The sequence below is a fragment of the Humulus lupulus genome, chromosome 8 (genome assembly GCF_963169125.1).
Source record: "Humulus lupulus chromosome 8, drHumLupu1.1, whole genome shotgun sequence".
Taxonomy (NCBI): domain Eukaryota; kingdom Viridiplantae; phylum Streptophyta; class Magnoliopsida; order Rosales; family Cannabaceae; genus Humulus; species Humulus lupulus.
The window spans coordinates 53258333-53269757 of record NC_084800.1 but is presented as its reverse complement, the minus strand read 5'-3'; the positions used below and the strand labels follow the sequence as shown (position 1 = coordinate 53269757).

General features: G+C 32.3%; 3 protein-coding genes across 3 annotated transcripts; all 3 read right to left on the bottom strand.

Annotated features, from left to right (window-relative positions):
* Positions 1–5276: 5276 nt before the first annotated feature.
* On the bottom strand, positions 5277–7002 carry LOC133797248 (UDP-glycosyltransferase 91C1-like). Its single transcript, XM_062235090.1, has one exon. It carries the CDS (start codon positions 6928–6930, stop codon positions 5509–5511), a length of 1422 nt encoding a protein of 473 aa, XP_062091074.1. The 5' UTR covers positions 6931–7002; the 3' UTR covers positions 5277–5508.
* A 1241-nt stretch (positions 7003–8243) lies between these two features.
* On the bottom strand, positions 8244–9545 carry LOC133795401 (uncharacterized). Its single transcript, XM_062232851.1, has 2 exons — positions 9331–9545; positions 8244–9228 (listed from the first exon to the last, which is right to left on the bottom strand). Exons 1-2 carry the CDS (start codon positions 9543–9545, stop codon positions 8244–8246), a joined length of 1200 nt encoding a protein of 399 aa, XP_062088835.1.
* A 712-nt stretch (positions 9546–10257) lies between these two features.
* Positions 10258–10620, bottom strand: LOC133795400 (glutathione S-transferase T3-like). Its single transcript, XM_062232850.1, has one exon. The coding sequence runs from the start codon at positions 10618–10620 to the stop codon at positions 10258–10260; it is 363 nt and encodes a 120-aa protein (XP_062088834.1).
* Between the last annotated feature and the right edge of the window lie 805 nt (positions 10621–11425).

Here is an 11425-nt window from a genome sequence, read left to right as displayed (position 1 = left end):
GTAAAACGAACTAACAGGAAGAGAGAAAAGGTTTTTCTAACGTACGGTTCTATCTGACAAGCTACTTCAAGCTTAAGTAACCTCAAATAAAACCTAGTGCTCGAGACCTCAAAACTCCCAGAATTTCCTCCTGATCTCAATAACTCCCAATTTATCATCCAATAACATTCTCATACTCAATATCCCAATAAAAGACCCCGTTATGACAAAACCGCTAATTTAATAATATAAGACCGTCTCATGCCGAATAGCTCGAATATATCTCCATAATAATGAGATCTCATCCATAACTCACAATATGCACCAAAATACACAAATATGCCATCAACGGGCCAAATTACCAAAACACCCTAATAATCAAATGTGGACCCACATGCATGCATATTATAATATAATTCACATAAACATGCATATTATCATTTAATGGCATAATTAAACAGTTATGGCCCTCCCGGCCTACTAATCCAGCCATTAAACTGCATTAGGGATTTCGGGGCATTACAAAAATATATATCATTTTTTTGTTGATTGGCATTCATTCTCCTTCATTGGTGTTAGATCTTGACAACTTTAAGAAAAAAAGAAGTGGTTTGCTAATGGAGTTTATGAATTAAATGATTTTTTAGATCTAGAAAAACTTAAGCAAGAACCCATATTCAATATGAAAATTATAACACTCAGATTCAATTTGTGTTGGTTTAATGTGAAAATTATACACTGAGATTCAAGCAAGAACAACTTAAGTGAACCCAAATTCAAGAACACTCAAGAAAAAACTCATGAACACATACTCAAATCAATACAAAAGCTCATGAACACATTCCCAAAATCCAGATCTGCTCTAACAGAGACGACATCTCTTCAACCCAGCCACATGAGTCCCACCGACCTCTTCTCTTAGCCACCAGCACCGCCGCTTGCAAAGCCCTCCGTTCTTGTCTATGCAGATCGAAAACCTGTATCTTCCTTCCCCGCTCGGTGTCGTCCATGGCTACTGTCCATGGTTGCAAGAAAAATACAGGAAGATTGAGAAGAAGACAGTGTCTGGGAACCCTCAGTTGTGTCTTGGACCCAAGCTCTAGTTGACTCTAGTCCTCGTCATCGAAAAACCAAATATGGTCCCAAGCTTCAGATCCTCAATCGTGTCTCCTATCCAAGCTCCAATTGCCTCTAATCCCCCTCACCAGAAAACCAGATTTGGCCATCATTATTTTGCCCAGCCCTAACTTCTTCTTATGCCTCAGCCCCAAACCCAAGTTGTGTTCTTCCTCTGAGAAGAGGAAACACACTATCTCTCTATTTGTTTTTTCTTTCTTTCTTTTTTCTTTTGATTTTTTAGAAACCCCTGTTCTCCATTTTTTTAGATCTAACCCGTATTCTCCCATTTTTCTTTTGATTTTTTGGGCACTGATTTTATGAATTAATATTTTGTTTTTTTAATCTTTAAAATTATTATTATTATTTTTAATTTGAATTATACATGTGGCACTAACATGGTAGTGCCACGTCAGTGCCCAAAATGTTAAATTTGCTTGTCGTTGGCCACATAAGATGAAATATAACGGAAGTCCCACAACTTAACCACATGCATAGTTTGAGAGGAATTTTTAACAACGCGAAATATTCAGGGGGCACGATGTGACAATGGTGATAGTTCGGGGAGCAAAAATCCTATTTATTCAATATATATAGGCCAAGAAAGCAAAGGCCCAAAACTAACAACCTAAAATACTGGAAACTAAGTAAACTTAGGTAGTGTTTGGTTGATAGGAATCCATTGGAATGGAATAAAAAAGGAAAACTTTCTTATGTTTGGTTCACTTTTTCCACAATGGAATCACTTTTTCACTGCAATTGCTTTTCACCCATCCATAAGAATTGAGATTCCATTAAAAAAAAATTGATGGAATTGTCATTCAATGTGTTTTGTCTTTTTTAGTGCATCAATTATTTTGTTTTTACTTTGTTAAAAAAAATATTTTTGTTACTTTTTTTTTTGTTTCTTTACCTAATGATATTTTATTGTACTTTTACAAAAAAATATATATCTTAATAAGATTTAAAATAAAATTAGATTTTACAATTTTTTCTAATAAAATAAAAAATTTGATTAAGTACTAATGATATTTTATTGTACTTCGTTTTACAAAATATTTATATTTATGTATAAAATATATTATTTATTTGTTTAATTTATACATAAGGGTAAAAGAAATATTTAAAAATAATGATAATTTGATTAAAAAAATCATATATAAGAGTAGAGTAAAAGTATTTTGGTCAAAATAATATAAATTTCATCTCATACTATACAAAATATAATAATCATTATTCAATTACTGATTCCAAAGTCTCTACCAAACAAAAGAATTAAAATTCCATTACATTCATATTACCATTACCATTCCATTTTTATTTTGCAACCAAACACCACCTTAGTAGAAAATAGTTGTATTTGTGTCAAATATTGAACATCATCAAAAAGCATAAAGGTGGTATCAAATAATTACTTGTTCATATTTTAATTTTATTAAGAGAAAATTACAATTTATATGGGATTCTTAATAAAGTGGGCAAAAATATAACTTTTTATCAAAATAAAGTTATTCTATGGCTTTTCTGAAGAATTTTCACTTTTATGGGTTTATTTTCCCATATTTTTATATGAAAGTTGGTTTATGCCATAATTTTACTCTTAATCAAGTTTTATTATTTTGGAAGGGTATGTTTGTAATTTGATTATTATAAAAAAAATTGCTTATTTACTTTTTTTATATTAAATTTTTCTTTGGTTGTTTTGCCAATTTTTTTTTCTTTTTTTTTTTGTAATATGAATTGTGTTTAAAATTATTTTTTATTTATTATAAACAATTTTCCCTTTTTTTTAGATTTTACGTTTCCTTTTTCAAATACTGGGTAAGGTAACAAATTACTTGATTGATCTTTGACAGTTATGTAAAAAAAAATCTTAGAGTTAGGTTAAATAACATGTACGAGGAGGGGTAACCAGCTACCCTGAGATGAGTAACTTTCTGCCATAAGAAGGGTAACGAGTTACCATAAGAGGGGTGACAAGTTACTTATATTAAAAATGAAAAGAAACATCAAATTTTGAGGAAAAAGAGGAAGAACACTTTATTAAAAAAGGAATAAGAAATAACTATGATTTTAGTAACATAGTTAACCAGTTACCATAAAGAACCCATAAATATACACACACAACAGAACGAGAAGCTAACCAGTTAGCCCCATAAATGTACACACAAAGAACGGGAAGGTAACAAGTTACCACAGATCTGAAGATAAAATAAAATCAGATCCACCCTCTCTTCCCTTCTCTCCCATCTTCTTCATATAATATTTTTTTTCTAGATTTGAATGCTCACATCAGGGTAATTGGTTACCCATTGACGTTTTCATATTTTTATTAGATTTCTTTCCAAATTTTGGTGTTCCTATAAGGGTTAGAGTAAAAGCCAAATGCTGAAAAAATTGATTTGAATTTTTTTACATATAGTGGAAAAAACTATAAAAAAAATTACAATAATAAAAGATAATAAAAAAATAGTAGAATAATTATGAAATGTTAAAATATATGTTAAAAATGGGAAAAAATGGAATGAAAAAAGAACAAGTACAAAAAATGAAGGAAAAAAATTAAAAAAATATGAAGAAAAAAAAAACAAAACAAAAGAAATGATGAAGGAATAAAAACATGAATGAATAAAAATGAGAAGAAGAAGAATAGAAAAATGGAAAGAAAAATAAAAGATGAAGGGAAAAATTGGTAGAAAAAATAAGAAAGGAAACAAAGAAAGAAAAATAATTGAAAATATAATTAAAAAATAAAGGAAAAAATTAAAAATTAAAAAATATAAAATATAAAATAAAATTACATTTAAAATCAAAGAAAAGATATGTATGATAAAAAAAATGTTACATTTATATATTTTAGTTAGCTATTTCTTATACTTTAATTTTTTATTTAATAAATTTTCTTATACGAATTAAAAAAAGTATAATTTTTATATTTTTGCACATTGATAATATAAAAGTCGTATTTTTTTTAAATTCTCATATTGAAGTGGTGTCACTATTCTTGGTATTCCTATACAACCTTGAAGAATCATTGTGAAACATTAAATTATATAAAAACTCAAGTTTTAAATGCATACCCATAAATTCGAGTAGAATAGTGTTGAAATCCTTCATGAACAATAGAATCAAACACACAAAATTCAAAATAAATTCATCATTTTAACGCTACAAAATGATTGAAATTACAAACAAAACACATAAAACCCAAATAGAGCCTTAACATTTTAAATGAGCAGACTCGGTTTTTCTTAAGCGGTAGGTTCGTGCATGTAACAAATAACAAGTTACATATGTTTATTAAATTTACGATATTGATGTTATAACTAAATTTATAAGAAAATATGACAATTTATGTTATATATAAATAATTAGAAACTAAACGAAAGCCTTTTAATTTTTATTTGTTTCATATATGGGTTGCCTTTAATGGCTTGTATTTAGTCTATTAGTTATTATTATTTTCACTTATAGGTAATTTTATTTTAGTACATTTTAAAAAAAAAGTGTTTTACACCCAATACGGATAGTGAATCCATTATTTTCTAAAATAAATGTACTAAAATTGAGACTCCAATCACCTATCTAATTTTCCTGTCCCAAACTATGTCTACCCAATAAAAATCTGCTACATCATTTAAAATTTTAATACAAACTTAAAGAGTTAACTTCACTGTTTCGTCAATTATTTATATATTAGTCTCTCTATATTAATACCTATGGTAATTTTTAAATAAAAATCAGACATTAACATTTAAAAAAATTTGAAGAAGAAAAACTATTCAAATCCAACAATTATATACCTCAAAGTGACTCACTTCCAAATGACAAACAGGAGAGGGAGGGAAATCTCAAGTGAAGACTCAATGGAATAGCCATGCAGTCAATCATAAAAACAAGAAAAAACCTTAAACCACACCTTAATTCAACCATTTTATACCATAAAAATATTATAGTCTTTTTTCTTTGATCTGGAAAAAATTATATTTTATTTAAATATGAGTTATACCAAATCTAAGAGAAATTTAGGGTAAAACTTAACTATTATTTTTATTCATATGAAAAATATATATAGATAATGATGAAAAAGAAATTAAACCATTAAATGCATGTTGTGTTCTTGTGAAAAACTTTCTTAAAGATACGGTAAAAAAAAAAAAAAACAAATGAGAGAGAAGGGATGATGGAAGGACACAGCCCAGTGTTCAAATAAAGAGGAAGTAAATTCAAATACTTTAGACATAATTTACTCAAGAAAACAAAATAACGGAAAAAAAACACCGATAAACTAATAATAAAATTTTAAATCAGACAGGGTTTGGGACAGAAAAATTATACAGGTGATATGAGTCCCTAAAATTGATGGGGAAATAAATATAAAAAAAAGCCACTATATTACAAACTTGACAAGATTTACAATTCACTTGAAGTCCCCCTGACAAGAAACTCAGCAAACTCGTTCAAGTGCTTGTTCTGCATTTCCACATTGCCGAAGATATCGCTCATGCCACGTGCCTGTGCTCTGAGCTCTTCTCCATCCTTGTCCACCATGACTCGCCTAATCGTCTCAGCCACCGAGTCACTAGTAAACGACCCGTTTCTATCATCTCGGGGAATTTCCAACCCAATTCCCCTGTTGTGCAGCTGCCTCGCAACCAACCCGATATCTGAGTTTCCACCGGGAAACAGAATCAACGCCCGTCCGAACCCGAGTCCCTCGATCACTGAGCTCCAACCGCAATGAGTCAAGAACCCGCCAATCGAAGGGTAAGCCAAGATCCTCAGTTGGGGCGCCCAACCCCTCCATACCAAACCACGATCCGACACCCGGGTTTCAAAACCAGATGGAATTATATCCGAACCCAATCTTCCTTCTACCATCGGGCGATCGTTAATCACCCAAATAAACGGCAACCCAGATTTTTCTATCCCACTCGCTAACTCGTGCATTGATTCTTGACCCAGACTTAACTCCGAACCAAGTGCAATATAAACCACCGAGTTATCTTTTTTGCGATTTAGCCACTGTTTCAGAACTTCCCATCTCTCGTCTCCATCTTCTCGAGGTTCAGACGGTGGCAACAGCCCAATCGGAAGAACCGGTTTCTTGTAGAGAGTCTTCAGAAGACTCAGCGATTCAGGTTCGAACTCGGGGCAAGTCCGGGTGACTAGGAGATGGCAGCCCTGAACCACCTCCTTTAACCGCTGAAAATCCGACACATCGGAGTCCATGCAATCCCAGTGACACTCCATCTCATGCAACTTATAAGTGACCTCGTAAGGCATTTCCTTCCACCACTTAGGGACCACCGTGAAGTCCTCCGGCCGGCTGCGGCAACCACTCACCAGTTCCGACGGTGGTCCCATAAACGACATCGTTGAGGCGTTTACTATGGAAAAGTAAGCCAACTTGATCCCGAGTCGACTCGCAACTCGGGGTAGCCAGTAACAAGCGAAGTCGTGCACGATCCAGTTGATGACTTGGCCTTCCAGAAACTGAGTCAAGCCGGGTTGGAGCCCGTCGAAGGCTTTCTTGAGGAAAGGGACTTTGTGAATGGGTAAGTCGGCGGTTGACTCAGCCCCATCAGGTAAGCCGTCCACAGGTGGCAAAGGCAGCTCAACTAAGGTTATGAGATGGGAAAGATTTGAGGGAATTAAATTATTTGGGATACGACGGAGGTTTTTTGGGGTGGAAATGAAGGAAATACGGTGACCCTTTTGAGCTAAGAAGTTGGAGACTCGGAGAAATGGAATAAGGTGGGCTTGAGCTAGCCATGGGAATACTGCTATGTGAAGTTGAATATGATCGTTGCTTAGCTTCTTCTGGTAATCCATATTCAGAAAGAGCAATAGCTCGCATAATAAAAATTGCTCTGATATATGAACATATACTGCAATTGAGTATATAAATATATATTTTTGATAATACTATATAAAAAATATATATTTTTGATAATACTATATAAAAAATATATATTTATGACATCAGGTGGAGTTATTGTGAGTGAAAGTAGTATAACGCTGATCCAACTCAATAATCAATATATATAATATATAGCAAAGATCACATGGCCAACATGGCCAACAAGTTTCAGGATTTGAAATACAGGTGATATTGTGCAAGACTAGCTGAATTAGAGGGAAAAAATATCCAATTTAATTAACTATTAATAAAATTATTTGACAAAATTAAAATAAATTAACAGACATTTCAATTCTCTCTCCTTAATTAATACTAAATTCTCTCTCCAAGAAAAATAATAATATTAATATCACTTTATTTAAAAAAAAATCTCAATTCAAATTTAATAACAATATCCATCTGTTTAATATAAAATTGGTTGAAAATCTTTATTAAAATTTAATATCAAATAATTAAAAGTCTTATTTTTGGTGATATTTGTTAAAAATTCTTATTAAAATTTAATTTCAATTAATTAAAAGTCTAATTTTTTTGGTAATCAGTTAAGTTAAACGACAATTTAAAAAAAAAAATTATTTTCGGAAATAAAAATAAAATAGAAAATCACATTAACATTATTGTTCTCAACGTTAAAGGAAATAAAATATTTAGCATTTCTTTATAAAAGTTAAAATTTGATCATAATTCATTACCAACATAACATAACTATATGTGATTTTTTTTTCAAAAAAAAAAATGGCACTTACATGTATTCTTCTGCAATAAAATAGGAGCGAAGAAAGAGCGTCTTCTTGTGCAAAATAATAGGAGAAGGAAAAAATAAAAATTTGATTGTATAATCTTAATTTGAACAAGAATCCTTATTCCCCTAATTTAAATGGAACTAATATTGTATATTTTTAATTTAAATTTAACATTAATATTTGACGATTTTAACTTTTTTTTTGTTTTGAAAAAAAAATTTACATATAGTTATCCACATCACTTTTGACAACTTTTTATATAAAAATGCTTTAATACTAAGTCACCATAAAAATTGTCAACTATGATCTCACACATTATTATTTAATATATTATTTTATAATTATAAAGATTATCACACTAAATTTTTTAAATCCATACATTAATATAAATAAATATTACATAAAATTTAAATTAGACGAAATTTAAAGGAGCTTATAAAATGACATGATCATAATTAATCAATCTAACATCATTAAAAATGCTAATTAAAATTATTTCCAAATTTTGACCATATGTGCTCTACCAAGTCCGCCTGAAGATTGCAATGAATGCTTCTATCACGAATTTCAGTATTTCTTTGAAGCATTGTCGGGAAATCAGAAATAGGTCCATGAAATACTTCAACCATTGGGGTGTCCGCGGGGCCGTCATCATAATTAAAATAAAAAAAACTCTCATATGCATCTTTTTCGTCCTCGACAATAATGTTGTGCAATATGATGCATGCATACATAATATCTTTGAGAACATCTTTTTGCCAAAAACGTGTTGGTCCTCGTACAATAGCAAAACGAGATTGAAGTACTCTGAATGCTCGCTCAACATCTTTGCGTATTGCTTCTTGGCATCGGGCAAATAATTTTATTTTCCCTCCTTGAGGCAGTGGGATAGTTTTAACAAATGTACCCCACTCTGGATAGATACCATCTGCTAGATAGTACCCCTTGTTGTATCGTGTGTCATTTATCGTCAACTCAACTCTCGGAGCTTGCCCTTGTAAGATATCAGTGAATAATGGAGAATGATTTAACACGTAGAGATCATTATTGGATCCTGGAACACCAAAAAATGCATGCCATATCCAAAGATCTTGTGACGCAACTACTTCAAGCATGATTGTTTGTCTGTCGTGATCACCTCGCGTGACTTGGCCTTTCCATGCAACTGGGCAATTTTCCCATTCCCAGTACATATAATCAATGCTTCCCAACATGACTAGAAAACCACGCACCTCCCCCATTTGAAGTAAGCGACGAATGTCCCCAGCATTGGGCCGTCTTAAATATTCGGTCCCAAAAATATCATTCACTCCCCGAACAAAATTGACTAGGCATTCAATAGCAGTGGTTTCACCAATTCGAACATACTCATCAACATAATCGGCAGGCGCTCCACATGCCAACATTCGCATAGCAACGGTGCACTTCTGTAATGGCGAAAGCCCATTTCTACCAACTGCATCAAACCTTATATGGAAATACTTCGAATGATTTTCTAGAGCTTGCACTATGCATAGGAATACGTGTCTACGCATCCTAAATCTTCTTCAAAATTGATATTTTGTATACACCGGTTCATCATAAAAGTAGTCATCGAACAAACGTTGGTGTTCTTCTACATGACCCCTATCAATGTGGGCTCTCTTTCTTCCTTGTCTTGTTGAGCTACCCCCATCCACGAGCGCTTTGAAATATTGATCATCATGATCGTCAGTACACTCTGCAATTATGATATCCTCTAGACTCATATTGTCGTATGGATTCGGAGAATTTGGCGAATCCATTGTCAAACTTAGAGTATATGATATTTGGGAATGAAAGATGAATGAGAGAGTAAAATGAAGGATTGAATGGAGAGTTGAGTAAAAGGAAGATTGAAATTTGGTATTTATAGACATTGTGACATATATATGTAGCCGTTAAAACAAATGATAATTTACTTAAATAAAATAAAATACATAATAATGCGGTTGATAAAAATACATTGCAATTACAACTTCATGATATTATTCTTAATATAAGTACACAAGTTTTCATGATCTTTCTTTTGTTCAAGAGTCATATACGACGTGTCCATGATGAGATAATCCATGTATTTTGTCATCCTATTATCTTCAGCCTCTTTCTCCTTTATCGCCACCAATTTCTCCAATGCAGATACTTTACGTTCACTAATCTCTATAAATGTAGTATGTGTGTATATTTTTTTTCCTTCCCTTTTCTCTTTGCTGCCTTTTGGCCAGTAGGGCACACTTCACGTTCTTCATCATCACTGATATCTGCATTGGAAGAAGAAGTAAATATCCCTGATTCTAACACCTTTCTTCTCTTACCACCTTTTGGTTAGTACACTGTATTCCATTTCAGCTTATCCTTTAGCAATCTCCAACAATCCACAAGCAGAAAATTTGAGTTGTTATTTTCATATTTGTACAATTTATGTGCATTCTCAAGAATTTGCTCATCATACCAACCACTGTGATGTGCTTGTTGTACTCATTTATAACATCCATTGAAATGCGCCACCTTTTGATTCATCTTGTTCCAATGATCTTTGCATTGCCTTCCAGTTCTTGCTTGCTCGCCTTTTTTGTTGGTGTTGTAGTATTCTGCGATATGAGCCCAGAAATGTGTAGAATTTTGGTCATTCCCCACAATGGCATCCTTAGATGTATTAAGCCATCCACTTATCAGAAGTATAATGGCTTCCTTGCTCCATTTGACTTTACATTTATGCCTTGATTCATCTTCATTGTGTATAACTACATTTTCCAACCCTTCAACACCATGTTTAGGTTGAGTTTCAGAGACAGATGTCGATGATGTTTCACGATTTAAATCAATACTAGACTTTTCCATACTTGGCTTGTAATTTCTTGAAACAATTTCGGGTTGGTGTAGGGAAGGCATATAGTAGTGAATTTGTTGGTGTGAAGAATGGAGTTTGTTGGGGTGTCTCAAAAGAGCCAAAATTTTGGTAAGAGTAAGAGGACATGGGATAATTTTGAGAATTTGGAAAACTTTGGTTAAATTGAGAATATTGAGAATTTGAATTTTGAGGATTAGTAGATGGAGTGTTTTGAAAATTTTGATTGAAATGAGAATATTGAAATTTTGGATTTTGGGGATTGGTATGTGGAGAAAATGATGAATTTTGAAAAACTTGAGAATATTGAAAATTTAGATTTTGGGAGTTGGTATTTGGAGAATTTTGAGAATTTTGGAAATCCATTGGTAAGAAAATAAATTTTGTGATATTGATAATTTGGAATAAGAGTGTATGCAATGGTGTGAAAATTGAATGAAATAAATGAGTATTTATAGAAAAAATAATAATAAAAAATTGTGTGACAAATGGTTATAAAAAAAAAGGGTCTTCACAAAACGGTAATAAATTAAAGGTAGGGGTGCACACGGGTCGGATTTTCGGGTTTCGGGTTCATCTTCGGGTTTTACGAGTTTCGGGTTGAGAAAAATGGTACCGAAACCGATCCAAAATTTTTGGGTTTCGGGTTTTATTCGGGTTCGGGTTTGATTCGGGTTGGGCTGGGCCATTTGTGTTTTGTGCTGAAAAAGCCAAATTTTGCAAAACTACAATTTTTTTTTACATTTTTTTTTTCAAAAAGGCCAATTTTTTTTTTCGAATTTTGGGTTGGACTGGGCC

Excerpts from the sequence above, each read along its gene's own strand:
- LOC133795401 (XM_062232851.1), bottom strand. The coding sequence starts at position 9,545 with ATGGATTCGCCAAATTCTCCGAATCCATACGACAATATGAGTCTAGAG. Across the intron at positions 9,229-9,330 it reads TACTTTTATGATGAACCGGT|GTTTGATGCAGTTGGTAGAA; the intron begins GTATACAAAATA and ends TTTCCATATAAG.
- LOC133795400 (XM_062232850.1), bottom strand. The coding sequence starts at position 10,620 with ATGGAAAAGTCTAGTATTGATTTAAATCGTGAAACATCATCGACATCT.
- LOC133797248 (XM_062235090.1), bottom strand. The coding sequence starts at position 6,930 with ATGGATTACCAGAAGAAGCTAAGCAACGATCATATTCAACTTCACATA.